The following is a 25,329-nucleotide window of genomic DNA, read 5'->3' on the forward strand; positions in this document are numbered from 1 at the left end:
TTGAGTCCAAGGAAACAGACTTATTTTTGGTTGATATCATAACAGGAACATGCCTATTTTGGTACAATCTGGGATACAGGGAAGAACACACATTAATTGTAACACATATGTGGAGATGATGTTTAATTTGAATGCACAAACCATTGCGAGTCTGATTTTATTAAAGCCAGTTTTGGGTATGGATCTGAGGAGAAAACCTCAAATCATCCTGAAGTTAAAATATACAAAAAAAAAGAGACAATACTACCACAAATACTTTCTTAATTTCTGTTTTGTGGTACCATGGTAATAGCACTAGGTTGATATAATTAATACCTATAAGACAAATGAAAAGTTATAACATTTAAAGGCTGAGAAATCTTCCTGCACAGGTTGGGGAGATAGAAGGAAGAATGAGGAGAAGAAGAGAACAGTTTGTTCCCTGGTTGACTTATTAAAGTTGTGCACTATTGAGGTCTTGCCTTCCTTCTTTCATTTCTTCCTGTGTAGTCAGGACAAAAAGCAGTACTCTACAACTACTGCAGCAAGGAATAACAGGAAGAAAATCACAGAATCACAAAATGGCCAGGGTTGGAAGGGACCTCAGGAATCACGAATCTCCAACCCCCCTGCCACATGCAGGGCCACCTAACTCCCCATTTAATACTACACCAGGCTGCCCAGTGCCCCATCCAATCTGGCCTTGAACACCTTCAGAGACAGGGCATCCACAACTTCTCTGGGCAAGCTGTTCCAGCACCTCACCAGTCTCATAGTAAAGAACTTCCCCTTGACATCCAACCTAAATCTTCCCTCCCTCAACTTAAAACCATTTCCCCTTGTCCTGCTATTATCTACCATTTCAAAGAATTGATTCCCCTCCTGTTTGTAGGCTCCCTTTAGGTATTGAAAGGCTGCAATGAGGTCACCCCACAGCCTTCTTTTCTCCAGGCTGAACAAGCCCAGCTCCCTCAGCCTGTCTTCGTAGGGGAGGTGCTCCAGCCCCCTTTGTGGCCCTCCTCTGGACCCTCTCCAACAACTCTCTTTCTTTCATGTACTGGGGGCGCCAGACCTGGACATAGTACTCCAGATGGGGCCTCATAAGAGCAGGGCAGAGGGGGACAATCACCTCCCTGTCCCTTTTGGCCACCCCAAAATCAACATGCATCATATTTAGAGAGATACTATGAATATTTTGTAGAATTTGGAAAAGAGAAGAGAGGTTTCATAGTTTTAAATTTCTTTTCTTAATAGTTACAGGCCAAATTATTTCCTAATATGCAATAATTAACCTGTACTCCAGAAATGAAACAAGATCAGCTTATCCTAGCAGAAAACCTCTCCTCTTTTACTACAACAACATCAAAATTGAAGGAAATGCAATGGACTTTCTTAATATGTACAAGCCATTCTTAGCCACTCAGATAGCTCAGTATTTAGCTCATGAACAACACTGCTAAGCCTACTAAAGATTTATTCTGTAAAAGTCTAATTTATTACAGGGTGGTATTCTTCCCCATCTCCTCCTCTTGCAATTTAAAAATCTAACTTTACACATTACAGGTTTGGAGCAGTGTCTTTGAGGGGGAGAAGGAGGGGGAGGATTGGACAACTGCCCAATTTCATATGATAAAAGTGAAATTCTCTTCTGTCTGCAGAGTAATCCCCAGGGAACAACGTATGAAACCCAAACTTAAATAAAATCATATCCTGTTTGCAAACATCATATTCCCTTTGCTACTCAGTAATCTGGACCCATAAACCCCAGCACAGCTTGAGAGCCCATTCCTCATCTAAACAAATGCCATAAGCCCCTTTATACTTTTACAACCATGTCAGAAAATAATATTGACTGCCAATAGTGATGTGATTGGAGTTGCCTCCTCTGAGCCGTAAAAGAAGCAGTCTGTTATCAATTTCTCTAAATGCATCAAGGGAATTATGGGTCGGTTCAGTTCCAAGTTATAAATGACAATTCAAAAGCCGCAGAAGTGTTTGAAGCTGGGAGCCGATGATGACATTATCATAAAAGACCGCTCTTCTTTGCTTTTGTGGGTTTTTTTTGCCGATCAACTAGGCAAAAAAATATGGCTGAGAAATGACTTCAAGATTTCTTCACACAGCAGCAGGTCAAACAGGCAGGAAAACAACCACTATTTTTAGTGACAGACTAAGGCAGAGATGAAACTTGCTCCCATTAAAAGTAGATTTCTGCTTCTTTTTTTTGTCATTTTCGCAGCAGAAGAGTAGGAATTGCAATAGATGGATGCACTGACCGAATGATCAGTTATATCTCTAGTGGCTGTTCACAGAAGAAAAATTATGACATTTTCTGATAATTTGCAGGACCAGAAAGTAATTTGTGATTGTTCTCCCCATTTGGCCATTTCACCTGCAATTTACCCACCTCCTGGAAACCTTTCCACATTCCAAACCTCTGACAAGCTACAAGAAAAATCTGTTATTATTAGAAACGTTGGCTGTAGAGCTAATAGTGTCTCTTTAGTGCAAGGAATCACCCCGCCCAGTATTAGAACTCTTTAATAACAATTAAGCCTGTTGCAATGTTGAAACTGAAAAAAAAAAAACAACAACAGAATAAAAAACATTACTGCAAAAAGGAAGTCTCATACTTCAGCAGACGTGTTGCTAACTTTAGATAGTTCTCAGATGAAAAATGAACTGTCATTGAAAGAAAACCTGTTATGGGTAAATTTAGGAGGTCAGATATAGACTTCCTTTTTTCTATATATATTAGATCTGTTCACTTTCGCTGTCAGTAGAAGTTATCTTTGGATTCTTGGATAGGGAGACATTTATTAGTTATTCTGTCTCTTATTCTTACTTTTCTTTCCTTCTTCTTCAGAAATCCTGGCATATACCAAGTAAAATTCACCAGTGACTCCAACTTAATTAGTCACTATCACTTGAAAATATATTCATAGAGGTGAAAATTCTTTACTGAATCAGTAGCTTTAAATGTATCGACGCAAACAATTCAGAATTGCAATGGAAGAGCACTCCAAAATATCAGAACTTTTTTTGGGAAAAAAATCAAAATTCTTGATAAAGTTTTCTTTTTCTGCAATTGCAAAATCCAAAAAAAAAAAAAAAAAAAGAGGATTCATCATCTTGGCAGCAATTTATTAGTGCTATTAGAACAGATAAAGATGACAACAAAATCAACAATATAGTGGAATTTAGGGTTGAAGAGGTTAGTTGCACCTTTAAGTCCTTTCAGGACAAGGCAAGCCATCCAAGTTCATGCCAATAATCTTTATTGCCCATTGGCTCATTATGCCTATGATGCCTATGAAGTCTTAAATTCTAATTCTTATTCCAAGAATATTTCACATTTTGTCAACGTGATTCTTTCATGTGAAATATATAAGCTTTGTGAAAGAGGTGCTAGGACTTCACTTTATTAATGTATGATAGATAGATTATATACTTAGGCACATGGCCTTTGCTCCCTCCTGTGCTCTGTCTTATTGGCACAGTGCTCCTTTCAACAGTGGTGCAGGTTTAGTGTGCTGTGAGGGTCCCCACCCAGAAACAATTTATGATCTCCTCAGTAATAACAACATTCCTTAAGAGATGGGAACTCTGATATTAAATACAACCTGGCAGGGAAGAGAAATAATCCTAGATGGGAACATCTCCTGTCTGAGTAGTTTAACCACACATCTATGTAATAATAGAAAGGCTGACTAATAACAGTCAGCAAGGTTCCCATATCTCTGTGGGAGAATCAAGAGAATCAAGAGAATCAAGAGAAAGCTATAAAGTATTCTGCAAGACCTAAGTTCTTTTTCTTTTCTTTTTTTAATAGCCTTTCTCACTGTCTTATTTAGTAAACAAATAAACAAGCAAGGAAAAAAAAAAACCAACAAACACAGAAGATAAGAAAAAAATTAAATGATTCTATGCCTCCTCACAGTCTTTGCATGAACTATGGCTTTCATGCTGATTACTGCTTCATAACCCTCAACTAAGTTGAAAACCATTAAATAACAATGTTTCTTCTTTCTCTCTACCATCTTTTTTGAATGTAAATGTAGGAATTGCTTTCCAGGCAGTTTGAAGCAGCTCCCTTTCCCAGAGCTCATCTTAACCAACAGACAGCTAAATATCACTGAAAGAGAGCTCCTAATCTGATTATTTACCTTGAAAAAGGTCACAACCCATTTCTTTAAGAGGCCCACAGTAAGGCTGACAATAATAATACATAGAAAGGGAAACCAACTAGAAAAATATAAATAAAGGATCTATTTCTACAATAGCTTCTTTAATCCATTTTCCATGATTCTAAATCAGAAATAAAGCAAAGAGACTGAAGAAAGTACAGATAAATTTAAGTGTTTAAAGAGCTAATTTATGCTGAGCATTACTATCTTGTGTTTTCCTTACAGTGGGCAACACACTTTCATTACTAAAAGGATTTCAAAGGATTTCAAACTCCATTTCTATTTATGATATTTTAGTACTAACTCACCCATGTCTCAATAACATGTTTCGTGGAAAAATCTTTTATAGCTTTATTTTCAAAGCATACCCCAGTCCAACTGACTTTCCAAAGCCCTCAAAAAGAACTGTCAAGAAATTTTGCACCAGCTTTTCCTTGCTCAGAAGTCTCAATAAAATTCTTTCATAACATCATTCATCTCCTGTTTAATCCTCTCTAAACATCTTGATTACTGCAGTAACTGTGAAAAAATACCTTGATGACAATTAATTTCACCTTTTTTATAGATAAATTTGTGTACACAAGCATGTGTGCATGCATCTGTGTACACAGAAATGTACAGAAGCGCATGTGTACATGCATGTCTGCATGACTTCATGTAATGTTAGGTGATCCATACAAAGGAATGATCTCCAATTTTCAAGTATAGCAAGTTGTTAATCACCAAGTGCCAGATTTTGATTAGAATCTTTAGAAAGCCTAAATCCACAATAAAGGAGTTTGATTGGGATCCTTTCGTTCTCTGCAACTCACAGTACCTCAAACATTACTAAATACTGAAAACTCAAATGGAATTATTATTGTTGGGAGTTAAAATCTTACAACATATATTTTATTTGTCGAGTATCTCATTATTAAAAAAAAAAAAAAAAAGAAACTATAAACAAGATTACTATGTCATGGAACTTATCTTTTGTGAAGGATAAAAGTAAATAAAATATTAGAAATTTGTATTGGAAGTTGAGGTATATCTCTGATTTCATTCCAGAGATTGTGGTTTTACTGAGAAAGAGCAAAAACATCCAAAAACCTAAAGCATATAGCGTCACTCAGACAGCCCATCCATACATATCAGCATTTTGATTTCACTGACATTAGTAAATAATGCACCGAGCTGAACTAGGTATGTGGAAAACTGCTGTGTAGGGGAAAAAAGAATGAAAGTGGGGGAAAAAAAAAAGAAAATTCATGGAACACCTGTACATGAAAAAGGATTTATCCTGCTATTATCTTCCCTTGAATTTAGTATGAGCATGACACCAAGATCAGTAGAAATGCTCCATTCTAAATGCTTTCAATAATTTGGATTAATTGTTTACCTACTGTTTCAACACATTATTATCTATACATTTTTGCCCATTGAATACTAATACTCAACGCCTGTATTTCAGAATGAATTTGTTCTGGTAATCTGGTACTTTTTTTTTCTGCTCTCTGAGCAAAGCAGAGCTATATTTACTTTTCAGCAATACATGAAGCAGCTTCATCAAATTTCATTTTGCTAGAAGAAATTGCACACGTTACTTTTCACAAATATAGATCACGCGAAAAAAAAAAATACACTTCCACAAAACATGTTCCTATCTGTTTCATACACTGATAGCAATATATTTTACTCATGTCTTTGAAAATAGTAAGATAATGTCCAAGAATTCCTCTTTAGATTTATCAACCTCTTGTGACTTTGAATTGTTAGTAAAACAGTGCTGTGGAATCTATGAATTAATACATTTGTCATGTGCTGTCCTCTCTGGAAAGAAACAACAAAACATCTACTTACCCCAAGTCCTCCACAAGGCAGCAAGGAAAAGAGTTTTTGAGACATGTTTCCTATATATTGAAAAAAAAAAAAAAGAAACAGTAAGTATCAATTATCAAAAAATCAGTTGAGTACTGGATCAGCAATCTCTACTGTAATTCAGATTTCTGAATTTAAGCATCACAAAATGAAAATAAAGAACTCGATTAATACCTCAAAAGCAAACGAGCCATGGGACATTTAAATTACTTTTTTTTGCAACAGTGACAAATCCTAAGATTGGTAAGCAAGGGTTTCTAATGAGTGTATAGGTAATGAACTCAACTTCACAGAAAATCACTCTGAACTAGGGCTAGTAGTCAACCTGGTATCTTTAGCTGCTGAAAAGATAAGCAGCTTGCCTACGCTACTCATCTCAGCTTATTACACAGCCAGTGGAGTGAGGTAGGCATCTCTCCCCAGCCTGGATGATTGTTGAGATGAATCGTACTTTAGAAGTGCCTGTTTCTTTTCACTGACAACAGAGGGAACGTCATTAAGCTTCACATGCAACGGATGACTATTTCTTAACTTCAGCTCTCCAAAAAGTTTATCCTTCGAAAACTGCTGTCTTCATCTTCTTAGCTATTCAAAAGTGGGTCTCGTTTTTTTATATCCCATTAATGAATATTTTGTTATTTTTATTTTTATGTTTTAATATTTTAGAACATAACATGAAATATCTTTTTCATTATTTATGCCAGTAATACTCAGTGTATACATTCTACCAAAGGGAACATAAACTTAATAGGTTTTAGAATCTAATTTCTAGCTTATTATGCTTTATAGATAATGTGATAAAGTTAATAATTATAATCACTTTTTATTTGTTCACATTTTCTTTTTTTGAACCACTAAACTCATTGTTTCTCTTGATAAGGACGATCTCAAAAAGGAATCTCAGGACTTGACTCCTTTCTTATTCAAGTATGTAATCTGATCCTAAGGCAGCTGTGGAAGAGAACACAGACTTTTCTTCTGCCATATCACAGAACTGGTTTTGTGGCTTTGCCATATGGAGGAAGCGTTAGGTAGTGAATCACTCAAGTTACCAAGAGGAGCCACCCATTGTTATGGAAGGGGCAAACACTGCAGTTACTCATGTTTAGCAGGTGCCAATGAAATGTATAAAGACAATTATAAGCCATCATCTTTGAAGTATGGGAGACCAGACTGAAAGGTCTGAGATGAAGAAAGTGCTTTATGCTTTGAGTAAAATCCAAGATGCATTTTTAACAGAGTAGAGGCCTTTGATCAGTTTGCACAGTGTGCTAGAGAAGCGAAACAAAACCTCCTGTGGAGCTACCAGGGAAATGCAGGTGCAGCGGCTATGCAAAGTTCTCGTACTGCGAGTCCTAATGGCCTCAGACACACAAGGAAATGTTTACTGACAAAGACTGTCAGAGCTGAGGTATGGAAGGATTTTCCAGATTTCTTGCTAAGCAGATCCAGGGACCAATGTGAGCAGCAGTTTTTCACTTCTTGCTATGGGGAAGATCAAAAAGTCTTGAGCAGCTAACTAAAAAATTAGTGCTGTTAAAGTGACAGATGTAAATAGAAACACAGACTGAAATTCGAGATAAAAGGAGGTGTTTTTAGAATATTGAATGATTAGACTTTTTCTTAAATTCCATTGCATAAGAGAGAACAGATGAATTCTCATTTATCTCCATGCAGCATGGCACATTGTACATGGTAAACACTATTAAGAACAACAAACACAAAAGGGAAACAGAAAAGCAGATGGTGAGGAAAGACACTAAAATCAATCAACGGATAGCATTAAATCAGAGAAAAACAATCATAAAGCCTTTTCAGTTCATCAAGAAATTTGCCAGGATACTAACTTCTTATTGCACAAGAGCAAAAAAGCTGAAGATGATAGAATTTTCAAAATAAGAAAAGCATCAAGAATTCATTAAAAGAACATCGGGAAGATCTGCAGTAAGACAGAGAGAGGGAGAGACCATCACTTGGCTATCCTCTAAGAAAGAAAGGAGCTCACAACACTTGTCTGAAAATGAAAACCCTGAAGATGAATAGTGAGAATTGTGCTTGGAGTTGTTGCCTCAGCTGAATTTGATAAATAGTTGATATTTCCCAGTGTCACCCTTTCTTACTTAGGATACATCCAGCATAAAACAATAATAGAAAGAAGACATTGAGATACTTCAGTAAGTGAGGACAACTCCAAAAATAATACCTCTTATTTTGGTATGTTGGCCACAGCATCAGAGGCAAATAGTGGTGTTATGGCACTAAGAAGATGAACCTTCCTACCAATGTTCTGTTACGCGTTGTTGCTGTGTGACAGATGGCAGCAGAGGGGCGGTCTGATAAAATGGCATCTGACTTAGAAAAGGGAATGAAGCAAAGGTGTGGAACTCAATTCCTCTGTGCTCAAAAAAAACATCACCTACTGACATTCTCCTATCCTCCCGAACATTTGTGGAGAGCAAACTGTGGAGGTGAGCACAGAGAGGTGGTGAATTTCAGCAGAGGTGACAGAGATGTGAAAAACAAGCCATGTTCCGGATGGCCATGCAGGCTTTGATGAGCATGGCATGCAAGGTCTTGCACATCACTGGAAGAAAATGCATAGCTAACAGTGATGAATATGTTGAAGAATAGTGTTTTGTAGCTAAGAATTCACTCTATCCAGTAGTTTTAGTGTGGTCTTTGTATCTGTTGTAGTTTTCATCAAAATAAATAGAAAGCATTACTTTCAGAGTGACTTATGTAAAAGACAAATGGCTTTGTATCATGTCAGTATTTGCAGTCACAAGCAAATCACTTTACAAGAAAGATCTAGAGAAGATTCACCACAAAAATTCATAGGTAGAGCTAGAAATATTGTACTCAAAAATGTCAACCCATGAAGGTAGTAGGAGCTGGTTATTCAAACTGGGTGGCCAAGCAGGAAGCCCCTATAGAAGCCAAGAATACCACTTTTGAGATTTGCTATTCAGAGTCTGAATGAGAGTCTGATGAGCAAGAAAAGTGATGAGAAAACGCTCCCTTTCTGGAAAAACAAAACAAAACAAAACATATACACAAAGAAACAAAAACACACACAAAGAAAAAAACAAAACAAAAAAAACACCACCCCCACCAACAAAAAAAAAATCCACTAACAATGCGTCTACTTGTTAAAAGGCACCATTTAGTAAAGAGCAATGTCAGTTTGAGGAATCTACTTGCTTCCAGAGTCATCCTTTAAGAATGAAGACATTTTTTCTAAGGAAGTAATTGCAATTGCAGAGATGCTCTATAAATGCATCTCTTAGTTGTACTTTAAATATTGCCTCGCTGTCAGGGATGTGTTGACAGGGTATTTCCCACTTTTAAAAACTTGTGATCATAGGAAATTTGATTTTTAGAAACACTTTATTAATTATGGTTGAGGAGGTAAAAAGCAATCAAACTGTTCTGCCCTTGAGGTCATTCAGAGAGGTATGAAAGATTGTATTCTGTCACATGAAACCATAATGTGATGTGACACACAGTCTCCATATTAGTTTCATTCACATCAAGAAAATGTAATGCAACATAACATGTTGTTTAACACACCACAGTGAAATATGATCAGTTAAAAGCTAAACTGCATGATAGTGTAAAAATTGAAGCAATCATTTGCAATAGCTGCTTTGGCAACCCCTGATTTGGAGAAATAAAGCCAGGAGTTCAAGACAGTTTATACTCTGAAAGCATGAAGAATATGTGAACAATATCTATGTGCGCAATTCTCACTGACTTCAGTAGTTCACAGCTGTTTTACTTCACAGCCTTCCAGAACAGAGAGTTTTCCTTAACAGAGAAATCAGCACTTATTGACAGGTAGCACATTTCTAGTTCTAGTCATTCAATATATTTTGTTCCTTCAGGTGTTTCTTTTCTATTTACAAGAGACAGAAACTTCATGTGAGCAAGAAAAGACCTTAAGAAAATGCAAGTGTCCTCTTCTGAACAGGGACAGGGAACAAATGTTTTTCTGAGGCTTAAATGAAGAACAAAGTGTGACTCTGTCTGTTTTAGTGCACAGAGGAGTAAGGGAAGGAAAACAAAACCCTTTTCATTAGAATGCAAAACCATAATCTGATGGAACAATTGCTGTAGGAAAAAAAATGCACTTTACTTGAAATGGGAAAGTTATGAGATGATGTTGTTATTGATGACATTTTTGATGAGAAACATTTCCTTTAGATTTTTCTCCTTCACTACACATCATTTTGAATATTTGTACCATACCAAGATGTTAATTTTAATGTCAGCATTGTTTAGGTTCAACCACACTGAACTGGGGACAATGGGAGATGGAAGTCACACTGCATTTTGGAAAAATGTAAAAGAAAAGTAGGTTATTTTATATAGGAGAATGAAAGCTTAAATGGCTATAGTTTCCAGCCAAAAAAACCAGGCACATGCAAAAGCATGTAGGAAGGGTGTTTAATTGACCATTGTCTTCGTAAAAGGCCTTGCAAGAGGCAGCAAGAAAACATCCTACAGAGACAGAAAAGGGTATTCAGCCAAAGATACACTCAGGATATATGCTACGAGTGTGATCTTGATATAAACTCAGAATAAATGTTTTGGACTGAGTGCCAGATGACAAAGGCAAAGATTGTTGAGCAAAGAACTGTGAACAAATAAATGGATTTTGAGATTTGGTAAACAGAGCCTTCTGTATTCTGTATACATAGGTAGAAACACAGCAAGAGTACCTGGGTTCATTACTTTTTTTCCTCCATAACTGAAACTACACTACTACTGCATCCCGTATAACAGTCCAAAATGGGAACAAGACTTCATATAAATGTATGTTATATTAAATAATGTAAAAATTAAAATGAAATGAATTAAAATAAAGAAAATCTAAATGAAATGCTTGACTCTATCAAAATGGAACATTTTGACAATGTTGATGAACCCAAATCAAAATGTTACCAATTTTTCATTTTGCAGGAATTTAGTGCTTATTTGTTTGTTTGTTTGTTTGTTTGTTTTTAGTGGGGATTTCCTACCTTAAAAATTCTAGCTTCTAATAATCTATCATGTTGTAATTATTTTTTAGCTTTGATTTTGTTTTGTCAAACATGTATAAACTTAGATGTTACTGTGATCAGTATATTTCTCCTATCTACTTTTATGGCTCACTGAAGCCACAGTTCACCTTATGGAAGGAACTCTTTCCAAAGCAAAATAATTGCTATGTATTAATAAAACTAGAACAGCAATTTCTTTATGACTAATGTTGTGGTTTTTTTGGGTTTAGTTTTATTACATTTAGGCAAATCTCCACATTTTAGGATATATGTATTAAAAATAGCAGAGAATGTGTTTCATCTTGTGTGTGAGGATAAAACAGGCAGGATTTCATTCACAGATTATTTTCAAAATGCTCTATCTGTATTTCCTTTCACATCACTGTAGCAGGTGTGAGAAGAGGCTCTGTTTCTTGCACTTGTCATGACAGTGCCCAGTTTAACCTTACTTCTCTACTATGAAAGCTTATGATGAGCATTGGCTGTTCCTGAAGATATTTTATAAGAAAATCTTGACAGTTTTATGGCATTCTGTATATTCATAGGTCCATTTAATATTTTAATAAGTCTATTCCCCATTCTTCAGAAATATATGGTATTCTGCATAATGGGAAGGCATTAAAATAAAGTTCATAGCACTTCATAACAAGACTCAGGCATGGTATCTGCACTTAGCATGGCTGAAGTCATTGAAATAAAGCAAATGAGAACAGCAAACAAGCAGTTCTGACAAGCAAGTGTATCTTAAACTCTCATTTTCAAAGCAGAGAACACAAGGAGATTGAAGACCGTGTTCAAAATTGCCATCGATCTCTGATGGAGAACAAATTACAATAAAGGGTTAATGTTTTGACAATTTTGAAGCAAATGAGAAGAAACTTCTCTTTGAGCTTTCCAGCCTGCGCATTCTGCTAATCTATATTTGGCTTCCATTGTGACATTCTCCTTCCACATAGCAATGCATTTGGAAAAAGTGAATTTTTGTCACACTGCTTGCCAAGTATTTTAAACTGACACCAGCTATGACTAATGACAGTGCTGGAATGTGCTGTTCTCAGTAGAATAGAGGCCTGTACAGACCTAGGAGTTTCCTGGGGTCCAGCTTCTGTCTGTTCAGGGGGCTGGTGCCATACAGCAGTGAATGATGTTCAGAGTGAACCAGCTGTATTTCCTCCAGACTGGCTTTTCGACCTCGAATTCGCTGAAAGAAAACAGCAGAGGCCTACAATATTCCACTGACAATATTTAGGAAAAAAAAGAAAAAAGAAAAAAGTAAAGGTTTGAAATAACATTTAGTATGATTAATAATGGGTTGAAATTGTGTCATGCAGGAATGTGACACTGATTTGTTTATTAAAGTAATGCTATATGAAAAACAAATGCTTGTGTGGTTTATCACAAATGCTTAAGTTGTAGCAGAGTTAATAAAGGATTTCAAATACAAGAGAAAGAAAAGATCCTGACTCTTCTATATATTATTTTAAGAAATACAAACCAAAACAGAAGATATTTCTTAAATCAGACAGTTGACTAGAAAATGTCGTGTTTAAAGAACAAAACCTTATTCACACCTGTAAGCTGCAGATGTGTTCTGAATGCAGATTTATGGTTTTTTGTAATTACTGCAATTTATGCTGCTGGGAGAACATGATCACTATGAAGAGGGCCAGGGAGAGGAAGAAAATTAGCATTTAGATTCTTAAGTAAAATATTCCTCTGTATTTTTACTTTTAGAATGTATGTTTGATTTCTAAGGGTCATTTTTCTTGTTGCAGATACTGACCCGCTTACTTACTTTTGTTTTTATAAGTGAGACTTGTCTCTTTAACTGTTTGACCAGCTTGCAGTCTCCTCATTTAATAGTGTTAAAAAAAAAAAGGGTGGGACTATTTTTATAAATCAATTGCGCACATTTAATCACTTTAAAAAAGGGAGAAAAAGTAAGGCTAATTCTTTTTATTTGGTAGATCTGTTCCTTGTATGTATATGGAGTTACAGCCTGTCATAAAAATATTTACTTATCTGCCAGTGCAAGTGCCCTTGCAAAAAACAACATGAAGCAGATTTTGTTCAGATTCAGGCGTAATAAACAGCACTGTCAACAAAGTTCTGGTCCCAAGATCATCTTTCCTGTTGATATTGGATAACAAAAAAGAGAAAGCAGACTATTTTTAAGGTCTTAGTCTCTGTTTGAAGAGCTGGTCATTTTGAACCAATGGGCAAAACCTGTCACAATCTAGAATGTGGATCTTTCTGACTGTCAAGGCCTACAAATAAATAGGTAAAGAAGTTACCTAAACAGACCATCTTATTTTTACTAGACTGATCAACCTTTTACAGAAATATTGCTCGCATCTATTTTTTTACAGGTTAAGCTGTCATTATATCCATCATACACTCATGCATATCAGGAAGCACAAACATCTTTACTAGGAGAAGAAAGCAGTATTATAAACATTAAAGAAAGCACAGTAAGGAAGAAAGGAGTTGCCCAGGGACAGACAGAGGAATCATGCCCTGTTTATATAGAGTTAAGCAGCAGCAACTTTTTCTGACAAATGAGGAAAAGTGCCCTAAATTTGGATGTAGATAACTGTGGAACAAGCTTCCATGCAGGATTATAGTGGGAGCCCTATTCCTTGTAGTGTTAAAAGCTTGTCTGGACACAGCAGTGGAAAAAACATTTTAGGGAATGATCCAGGAACTAAATGACTTAATAAACTTTTTTCATCTCCAATTTATTCAGGCCTCTCCCAGTCTCACATGAGACTTTGTAGCAATGTATTCACATCCTCTAAACACATAGTTGCACAATCAAAATCATCACATTATGTTACTTCATGGAATCAGTGCACTCTGCAATAGTTCTTCTGAGTCAGATGAAGTCTTTTGCTTCACAAAAGGTGACTGGTAATATTTATTTATTCATCCATTTTCATTCAGTTCTGTCTTTCTAATAAGCTGCTTCAAAATCTGTATGCCCAGTTCCTCAAAATAAAATAAGAAAGGAAGGCTGGTTTCTAGAACAACTAAAACAAATGTGAAAGAAAAGTAAAGTGGTATTTTGCAAAAGTCACATCAAAGAACCTTGAGGAAAATATTCACTGTCTGGTCATATATTTTCTGCAAGTTACACGAAAGCTCTGTAAGATACGTTTAAGACAGTTAATTGTCTGGGTCTTTTTAAAGTGCTCTTAAATGCCATATCACTCTAACTATAAAGAGACCCATAGCCACCCGTTATTCTTGTAGCATGGAGCTGCATGGTGTCCTATGGCTCTGCACTAACAGAGTAGGGTCTGGTAGTGATGTCTCCAAAATGAATTAGAGTAGAGAAGTATTTTGCTGAGGAGCTACCTATTATCCAATATTGACAGATTTTCTAGGAAGAAACAGACTGTGCAGAAATGGGCTCAGTGAAGAAATTAAAGAGCACGAAACAGCCCTTTCCCAGCTACTCCTAGCAGTGAGGCTCTTGGGGCGGAGCTGAACTGCCAGGACATGCAGAGCCCAGTACTGTCCTTTCTCCAAGGCTTCTCCATTTCCTACACGGAGCACCAGCCTGCACTTATACACAGTAACTGACAGGAGAAAAGGGAAGGGTAAACACAAGATGTCTGTGCTGTTTCTGTATTCACATCTCCTCATTCATTACTCCTTTCAGCTTTCATCCCACCTTTGCTCTACCCTTGCAGGTAAAGCTATTTTCAGTAACATTAAAATTCCAACTATCTAAGGCTCCACACACACACACAAAATGTGGTATACTGAAAATTACCTGTGATAATTGCTAAAGAGCAATCGTTTTTAAACAGTGATGTATGGATTTAGAAGATACACAAAAGCACATCTTATGACATGCTTTTGTTGCCAATGTCTGGAATCATATAAAATCTGTTCTGCAGAGTAATTGCTTATGGCTCTCACTGATATGAGCTATCCAATGATATAACATGCATTTGTATAACTTTAGATGTACACTTTTATACTTGTCATTTTTATTTTACATCCTTCTTCATTTTCAGTGCCCGTGCTGTTATCAAAAGCTTAAAGTATACCAAAAAGCAGAAAATAGGCATAAAAAGCAACTGAAAAAGGTGTAATAGCACAGAACTTGTGGAACATATTTCATTTGGGGGAGGCTGAAAGGGCTTCACTAGTCACACAACAGTAGCACAGGGCAACTCATCCTTTTCTAACATACATGACAATTTGTGTGCTTTCTCCCCTGCCATACACAGTTCCCTCATCAATGGAGACTTTTGCACATATCAGGTGGGCAAAATGCACCTGAGTGCTGCAAAAGAACATTCTAGAAACAGAAAGTTATTTTCCCCAGAACAGGAAAATGCTTTTACCTCTCACAGAATTTAAGGTAAAAAGGACTGTCCAATCTGGTTTTGAGTTTAAAATGTACCATTAAAGTTTCACACAAATGGCCTCTATTAACCTAGAGATTTTGGTTAGCCCTTCAGCAAAATGAACTCTTGCACAGCCAGAGATTCACAAAGACAAAGGTGACACCACTTGTTTCTCTCTGCTGAACTAACAGGAATTGTTGACTTAGCTTAAGCAATATTTCTCGCTCAGGTCTCTCAGTATGTGTCCATTGCCTCTACTGCAGCTATTCATATGGATATAGAATTTCTGTGAAATTTTCCCAGGCTATCCATTTTATAAACAAGGTCTTCAGACAAGGGCTTATTTTTCAGGGAATTCTCATCACTGTTCAATTCTCTCATATTTAAAAAGAAAAAACATACAGATAATACAGGTATTTTGCCAGTCAGTACATCTCTTTCTCTCCTTTTTGTGGGAACTCCAGCTGTATCTCTGACATTCGTGCATCTGTAGAGAGATGCAGTTATTATCTTCACATGTTTTGATCTCCCAGTGCCTAGTCTGAATATGTTTTAAACAGTAGAGTTTGGCTCTTAAAGTGTCTTTATGGACTTTTCCTGGATTATTTATTCATTAATGGTAAGTTGAGGTTCAGAGGATATGATTTTTTTGAGTATATTTTGGTCATGTGATCTGGAAGAAACAAAGGTTTTTAAAACCTTAAATTCTTTCATGCTCTCCCTTTCAGTCCATGAGATACAGACAGCAGGAGGTGTAATGCCTACCATTACAGAAAACTAGCCAAACCAAGATCAAATTCCAGGTTGAAAAGGAAAATGTTCTGAACCACAGTCCCTACAGGAAGAAGAGGTGGGAGCATAAAGTGAGACCTTGTCTACATTCTTCTTTTCTTCTCCAAAAGCATACTGATCCGGGTAGTCCAGTGTCAGTCATTTGTGCATAAATTAAGGCCCCACAGGAGTTATGTAAATACTTCCTCTTCATAAAACAAGTGGAATGCAGACATCACTATCAAAACATTCAACCTTTCTTTTGTCCCAAAGGTAGGGCAGCTATGCATTGCTCTTTATGAAGAGAAAATTGCATGACTTCAAGCACCATTCTGTCAGACTGTCCATCTGATGCCATCTGTCACACAGCCACAAAATGCAATGAAATATTGGCAGGAAAGTTCAGCTTCTACTGCCATACCACCAACATCTGCCTCTGATGCTTGGTACAACATAATGAAATAGGAGGCATTATTTTTGAAGTGCTAGGAAACATTCACAGGCAGAGGAACACAATCCTATGTACTGCTATGTGTTAATGGGGTCCTTCACACCATTTTGGTTGAGCAGCAATGGGCACTATCCTAAAAAAAATCCCAAACATGGCTTGGGCATCGACATAGGCATAAGAGTACACTCCTGGTAATGTGAATATGGGCTTTCCAATTCCAGTTGGCCATAGTAGTGGAGAACAAATCCAGCCATACTTCATTTTGTAGTGAAGATACAGCTTCAAATACTCCAGTCAAATCTTCTTGTGATTTTACCAAGTTATATTTTATATAATCTATCTATGAGGACAATATGAGTGATTAATTTGCCCAGATTCATCTCTTGACTGTAATAAGCTGTCAGCCAGGTATGTCTGATTTCACATGTATTGATGGCAGGGGCTGATAGAAGTAATATGGATGATACAGACATGGATTGCTCATTTATCTAAAGGTTCTTGCTAAATTAACAAAATATGGAAGCCCCCTTGACACACTCCTCTGGCTAAGGATGCACATGTTGGAAGTGCAGAGATCTAAGCCACCCCTGACTGAGCTAGTTTTGATCCTGGAGCTCCTCGTCAGACAAAGAACGATACTGCAGTCTACCTGAACAATCCTTCAGAATCGGTGTGCCAGGCATTGTTCTTGGCAAAACTAGACCAGTGACCTACCCATATCCCAAACTCCTTCTGAAACTCATACAAAACATATATTGAGAAATTACATTGAGAAATACTAATGTCCATGAGGAGACATTCAGAAGTCAGTAAAGGAGACAGTGGAGTGCAAGTGTTGCTTTGGCTCTGCATTTTCAACGTGGTATATTCTAGAATGCAGCTTAACTGTAGTAATGCATTACTTCTTGAATAATGCAACTGCCTCTCCGTTGGTGATATGAGTCAGATATTTGTCTGAATGACTTTCCTAAAGAATCAAATTAACACTGAAGCAAATCATTTCAATTTTTCTGTATTTTAAAAGTAAGTGGATTTAAAGTCAAATTTGTTGTTGAGTAAATGCTAGAGAATTCAGTGAAGCAAAGAACAAATTGCACCATCAGATATAATCCTGTCTTTAGCTATGTAAGAGAATCAAGATAAACATCAGATCAATGCATGAGCTTCACACCAACATTCCTCAAAGTTTTATAACCAGAGTTTGCATTCTGATAATTCATTTCACATTCCAGTTTCATTTCTATGTACACAGTGGGAGTCAAAATAAGCTGAATGTCATTCAACATGTGGATTTACTTCCTTTCTTCTCATTCAGGATTTTGGAAGACTCACTAGGTTGCATTTCAATTTTTGAAATGGCAGAATTATAAGAGAAACCTTACAGGATGTATTGAACTGCATGCACTTCAGAATTATATTATTTCACCAATTAACAACTTTTCCAGAGCTACACAATTGGTGCTAGCAACATCTATTTATTGCTGAATAAAATAATACAAGGTGGCATGTTGCACTTTAAGAGGGCTGCTCCGAAAGTAATGCCTCCTATTTTATTATGTTGGTTCATGATGTTAGAGGCAGATGTTCGTCTTAGAGTAGCAGAGGTTGAACCTTCTCAGAAATATTCCAGTACATTTTATTACTGCATGACAGTATAGAGGAACAATTTAACAGAATGGTGTATGACACGGATATGTGTATGAAGCAAAGTTGTGGAAGTGAATTCCTCCATGAGAAAAAAGATGGCATCCATTGACATTCACTGGTGTTTCCTGAAAGTTTATAGAGACCAAATAGTGGACATGAGCACAGTGAGGCAGTGGGTGGTGCATTTTAGCACTGGTAACAGTGACAGTGGGTCAGCTTTGCTGGTGCAGATTTTTATGAGAGTTGCATGCAGGCTCCTGTTCACTGCCAGCAAAAATGCACAGCTAATGGTGAGGGCTATGTTGAAAAAAGTGTTTTGTAGCTGAAAATTTGGTCCAAATAGTGTTATTGTGGCCTTTTTATCTATTCTAGTTTCTACAGAAATAAATATGAAGGATTACTTTCAGAGTGACCCACATACTTACTTGCCCTCTCTTGACTTTTCTGTATGAGTCTGGAATCAATAAGGTACCTAGGCCTTCATTTAGTAAAGCATTCAACTGGGTGTTTAACTTACTTAAGTATGTGATCCCATCAATGAAACCACTTATTTGATATTTGGCCTTAAGGACCTTGCTGAAAGAAAGTCTTTAAAATTTAAAAAATGATCCAAACTAAAAACAAAACAAACAAAAACAAACAAATAAACAAACAAAAAAAAAACACCAAAAAACACAAAACCATTACCCTGTTAGAGTGCTGCCATCTAGTTAGATGAGTGTATACAACAAATCCATTTCCAGTGCCTGCAATATCTCACTGTCCAGTATGCTAGGCTACATGCAGAAAAATTACTAAAAAAAAAAAAAAAAAAAAAAGGGCTTTTTTCAATTTTTTTTTTTAATTTTAAAAAAAAAAAAAAAAAAAAAAAAAAAAAAAAAAGGCTCTGTTGTACAAGTTCTTTTGCCTTTGTGAAAACCTAAATATATACTGAAATTAACTGACTGAGTCCCAACAATCCAGGGATCCTGCAAAACATAAAGCAGACTTGTTGAACTTTGTTGACTTATGCTGCAGTGCAGTAAGCACCTTCAGTTGTCACTGGCTTCTGCAGAAGTTGACAGTGCTGTACAACTCGTGGGAAGCAGTGAGTGGCAGGAAAAGCTGTTTTTCAGTAGCCCAGGTGATATGGGAATCTGAGAGCTCATATTTTATTTAAGCATGATATTTGAATATGTGATTTTGAAATGGAATAAAGCTCCACTGTTGCTTTGATATTATTTTCTGCAATATTTATTATATTGCACTTGTATGTATTGATTTTCGACTTGGTACCATCATACTTCAGGCAAATGTGAATGCTTATGAAAACAGACTATAGCCTGAAATAAGACAAGGTGAAACATGCTTATGAAGTGATAGAAACTACATTTTAACAAGCAGTGCTCTGTACTACTTCAGAACAAAAAAAAAACCTGTTAGCTGCTTGAAGAAACTAAAAGGTGCTCTACCGAAAGGTCTGTTTGTGGTTTGATTGTATCTTGCTAAATTCCTATATCAAGGTGAAGAACACAGGTGTAGCTGGATTTTATGTTCTGATGTATGCAGATGATGATATACATTGTGCAAAATTTTTGTTTTACACTTGGAAAGTGTGCTTTACCGAAATGCATTATTTTAATATAGTCAATTAAATCTAAATAATTCCTGTGTCAATTCACTCTATTCTTACAGAAGTAAGATAGATTTTGGATTTAACAAATATGCTGTTCACCTGAAAAAAAAGTCATGTATCTGGTCTTTATTTTTTATTACCTCACACTTGTTTAGCAGCCCAGTTTCTTGCAGCCTTGACCAGATGCTTTGGATCCTTCCAGCATGCTCAGGGTGATTAGCGTAGTTGCCACACATACACTGGTGCTTCAGCATCAGGCTGTCATACACAACACCTTCAGTGCAAAGACAACATAAAAAGAAACAGAGAGTAAAACAAATGCAGTCTTGTGTCATGTGTACTGTTGCATAATTGGATGTTATTTACCAGTAGAAGAAAGATGAAAATTCTGGATCTTTAAGTCCTCTTTTATTTCAAAGACTGAATTTTGACTTAGATCTACATCTTGTTATACCAAGAAAGTTAAAAAAAGATGCTCAAAAATTACACTAAAACATAAGAGTCAAAAAGAGAAAAAATGGAGTGGTGTCTTGTTATATCTTTTATGAATAGAAAAAATCAGTCTATCCCCTTTTCTTTAAGAGGTTGGTTAACCTCTGTATAACAAGAAAATGTTATATATTCATGGCGGTCTAAGAAAAATCATTCAGAAAAGTCTTTTAAAATAAATTTAGCAATGAAAATGACCCTTGTGTTCATACTACTTAACTGATACAATGTATTAGTCCAGATCTCAAAGTACATCAGACAGAAATTTCAGAGCTGCAGCAGTGGCAGCCAGAGCCCTTTTTCTGTTCCATCCATTGCTCAATTAGGAGCAAATCCTATTGTTATACCACAGTGCAAGGTTTGTTTGGAATTTTCTATACTCGTTTCTCCCAGGAGAGAACAACCTTATAACACGGAGATATAAATATCACATTGCTCTGTAGCTGTGCACTTGAAGGGAGAGAGCAGTTCTAAAAACTAGGCTAAGGACTAAAGAAATCTTCAGTTTGCAAGGCTCTTAAACCAAGTTTGAGAACTGAAATATAATTTTATTTATTTACTCATTGTTTGCATATCCCACAGAAATGTCTGGAATCAGAAATATTTTTCTTACCCCTGTCAACCATTTTTATTTCAGAAACATTTTTCTTCCTCTTATGTTCGAAAAGAACTCAAATTGACAACTTCTCCAAGCTGCAAAACTTTGTATTCAAAACCTCCTTCTATGCCAATAGAAGTATGCTATGCCAACACAGTTCTGGGGGAATTGTGTTAGCCTGCTACTGAAGAGTCAACCAGTGAAGAAAATACAATATTAATTATTGTATACATTAATATTAATGTACAGATTCAAGAACATGCTCAGTACCACCCTTATTTGGCAAAGAAGTTGAATGGATGTTAAGTGTTTAAAAACCCTGCTGAATGGGAATCTGTAACTTGGCTAATGCAAAGTTAAGGTTTTGAGATGATTTAGTTAGAAGCCAAAATTTTTAAATTATACTGCTCTAGGTAGGCTGACATATATGCCATATTACTTATCGCATGCCCTTTAGATCCAATACTTAGAGATCATGCTATTTAAGTCAAAATGAAGTTATGACAATTGTGTTTAGCACAAGGAGAACACAAAAATAATACCTACATGTAGCATGACTAGTTTTATGCTAAAAGATGATCCAACATGCAAAACAATACAATAGCAATAAATTCTAGTACAGATTTTTCAGCTTGTTTTCTTTAAAAGAAAAAAAATGAACCAGGGAATCTGGAACAAATAAACTAATGCAGCTTAAAATCTTTGCTGGTATTGCCAAAAAAAGTTAATAATTTCCTTTCTCTGCAGTTATTTGCACTGCACAGTTTATAAATTTTGAAGCTCTATCATCAGCTCTTATAAGTTATTTGAAATAGCAAGTATGCATGCAAATAGATGCATGCTCGCATACTCATCTTTCCTTATCTTGGCGCCCAGAGTTTTAACTTCTAAAGTGTGTCGCACACTCAGACTGTAGAACTATTCAGTGGTCATTATACTGCTAGTTAAGAAAACATTCCCTCCCATCCCTCTGCCCAAGTGGGAAGGTAAATGGATGTGCAATAGGATTTTCAAAGCACTTGGCCAAAGTAGGCACTGACACCCAATGGACTTCAGTAAACATAAATGCTTCTAATTACTAACAAAAATAGTTTCGCAGTTGAAAGAATCACTTGTCTGCCTTTCTTTCAGCAATCATTTTATTCTGAGTATTCTGTACAAGCTTAGAGTTGCATAGTCCAAACTGATAAGAGACCAAGATAGAGATATATAGCTAGAGACAGAGTTACGTAGACAACAGAATATAAATATAAATGTAGTCTTGATGCGCGTGAATTATTTTGTCCAATCAAATTTCAGTTTGATCAAGTCAGCACTAAATGGCAAAAAACTTTTAAATAGTCAGTTATTGACACTAAAGAGTGCAAAAATTTATTCATAAACAGGGTTAACTTAAGAAAAGACTGAGATATGTTTTCATTTATTCCAAGCATCTAAATCAATTTAGGATGCGCAAGTAATTCAGATATGTTGCTGCTGGCTGTAGAGCACATGTGCTTGGTACAATAGATGTAGTAGAGTTTACTGCTAAAAATAGCCTGTAGGATTTCCCTAACAGGATTCAGCCAATAATCTCCCCACCCCCACAGAAGGAAAAGAGAGAAAGACAACTGTTTTCAATTGCAGACGGCTGTGAAATATTTATAAAAGATGGTTATTCTGTCTCTCCAGAACAAATGTCTACAGAGCCAGACTGCGCTCTCAGATTCCTTGTGTAAAGCTGAGCAGCTCCACTGAGACTGGTGGATTTATTCTGGATTTACACCAATATTACTGAGGTCAGAATGTGTCCCTGATGACAGTCTGAAATGGTGGCAACACAGAGCCATAGAATAATAGAAGACACCAGACAAAAGAAACTGAATTTGCATTAAGTCAGAAAAAGCAAAATCTCCCCACTATGGCTCCCTAATACTCATTCTTTTCTAAAATTCTTTATTTGGATCAACTTTAAATAACATTTTGAACAAAGGGGGGGAGATCAAGAGACTTAAAAACTGTTATCTAACAGCATGCTTTGAAGATGGTGAAATGTTCTGGAAAACAGCAGTAACAATGAGAAAACCCTGAAGAAATTAGTAACAAATAAAGCTATGCTATGAAATATGATATCACACCATACCTCCAGAAGATTTGCAGACTTTTGAACAGGACACTGAAGCATATATGCAGTGAGCTTCCTTTTGTTGTCTTCTGTGAGTCTTTTAGAATGAGTTTATGATGTCTTGGGAACTCTATGAACCACATCAAGACAAGCAGTGGCCTGCCCTAATAATACTGTCTCTGCACAGCTGCCGTTTTGAGAAACTCATGGTAAGTGAATTAGCAGATTTCCTTCCATAAAGTCCAAATGTTTCTCACCCAAAAAGTGAAATTCTTACATTAACTATATTTAAAATAAAAATTATCTTTTTCATCTCTGAATGCCACTTTGCTTCCACTCACTCACTTGCAGTGTTTTAAGGATGTCTCTTTATATATATATATATATATATATATATTTTTTTTTTTTCTAAGTGTATCATTGTAGCCTCAAGAAATACAAGCTTTTGGAGTATGACAAATTTTGATAACTATTGTGAACGAATTAGTACCTCTGGCAAAAGCCTGAATAAACAGTATATCTAAGTACTCACTTCCCATTTCTTATGCAGAGAATAAGTGAAACTTGCTTATAAACATATTGTAATATTACACTGGGATTCAAACTTCTAAAAAGAAGCTAGTTTACCTAGCAGAAATTTTTGTCATCATTTTCTTCCCTTCACTGATGATTCTGAGTGTTCAAATCCCTTGACTTTGGAAAGCCTAGACCACACTGGTAGGAGATTCTCCCTTCATTATTGGACTGTCCAGGTCTGACCAGAAAACTTTCTATTGTAGAGACTCCACATAACTGCTAGAGGATACCTGAGTTGAAGTCAATATTACCTTCCAGTCAGAGTTGAAACTTTGCTTTTTCTATAGGGGAATGAACCTTGTAGTGTAGTCTGACTTGTCAAATGAAGACATGCAAAATTATTCTGGGGCTTTCCTACTTACTGGAGATTTTTCTTCAACTTATTGATGGCCTCTACAAAACAAGCAACAAGAACATGGAGAAAAAAGCCAGAGGATAGGGAAATGAAAGAAAAAGCTATAAATGACATAAAGACACAAAAAATGCACCTGTTACTATATAGCCAGAGCCAGTCAATGATAATAATGTACGACTGTGTGAATATTAACCCCGTGATTTATCAGCTGCACTGGTTGACTTGAAGCCAGCACAGCACCATAAAACCAAGGAACAGTAAGGCTAAAACTGAATGTATTGCTGCAGGAGGTATTCAAGGCATTTAAATCTGTTGATCCTACATGAACAAACGCATTTGCCCTGCCTATTAGAAGTAGTCTTTAGGGAATCCTACCAGTTGTGTAGACATGCTGGCTGGGCTGGTCCACGGTTGGGTGAGGTAATGTGGAATCAGTGGGGGAAGATGGAGTCCTGGACACCAGCCGATGTTTATCTAATCCCGCCATGCCAACTGTAGCCATCTGAGCCTGGTAGATTTGCAACTGGTGGACACGCTGATGTGCCAGGAACTCCTGTTGCCAAGAAAACAGCACAGTAGAAAGAAACGTGAGATGGGATCAAGTAAGACACTGAGGGAAACATGTCAACAAATTAAGTTCATTAGGTCAGGGCTGTAATAAACAGTGTGAAGAAAAAAAGAAAAAGGCTCCTAAGACCTAGTCAATAAATCCATTCAACAGATGTTTTCACACTGACAGTGTGGGCTGCTGACTTAGCTGGAGAGGAGGTGATGGCAGGCAACCTGTCAGTTCTCCCTGACAGCTTCACATGCAGAGAGTTACAAAAGACCAAAGTTTCTCTAATATCTTGAATACATAACATAGTGTTAGAACATGCACTTTATGATCCTATACAAATAAATTAAAATCACATCTTCCCATAGCACTGAAAGCAAAGAGCAGTGTCCTTATTACTCAGTATCAAATTTGCTAAGCAACTATGAGTTCCCAGAGCTGTCTGGAAAAAAGTAATAATTTGAACATCCATTTTCACGAATCAGAAATTCAGAGATTGTTACATGAGATTCCACTTTGGGACCATCCTTTTTTTTTGTCACGACTACTGCTGGCAGTAGGCAGTGACAAAGACTTTAAAGAAAGATAGGCAAGAGTGAAAGATCGAGACAGAGTAGAAAAGTAAATTTCATTTTCTATCTTGCTTATCAACAGATGACAACTTTTGCTAGCACGACAAAGGTCAAAGCCATGGCCCTGCTGAAGTCAATAAGTCACTCCACAGATCACGATTGTTTCCCC

At 36.5% G+C, this 25,329-nt stretch overlaps 1 protein-coding gene across 1 annotated transcript in view; it reads right to left on the reverse strand.

Annotated features, from left to right (window-relative positions):
• HDAC9 (histone deacetylase 9) overlaps positions 1-25,329 on the reverse strand; it is a 443,223-nt gene that overhangs the window by 116,280 nt on the left and 301,614 nt on the right. The window contains exons 14-17 of the mRNA XM_042888328.1: positions 24,408-24,585; positions 20,051-20,184; positions 12,146-12,266; positions 6,006-6,055 (exon numbers count right to left, since the gene is read on the reverse strand). Coding sequence (XP_042744262.1) covers positions 6,006-6,055; positions 12,146-12,266; positions 20,051-20,184; positions 24,408-24,585 — 483 coding nt within the window. The remainder of the gene's footprint in view (positions 1-6,005; positions 6,056-12,145; positions 12,267-20,050; positions 20,185-24,407; positions 24,586-25,329) is intronic.

Source organism: Lagopus leucura, unplaced genomic scaffold (genome assembly GCF_019238085.1).
Source record: "Lagopus leucura isolate 7727_CA_CO unplaced genomic scaffold, USGS_WTPT01 Super-Scaffold_100157, whole genome shotgun sequence".
Taxonomy (NCBI): domain Eukaryota; kingdom Metazoa; phylum Chordata; class Aves; order Galliformes; family Phasianidae; genus Lagopus; species Lagopus leucura.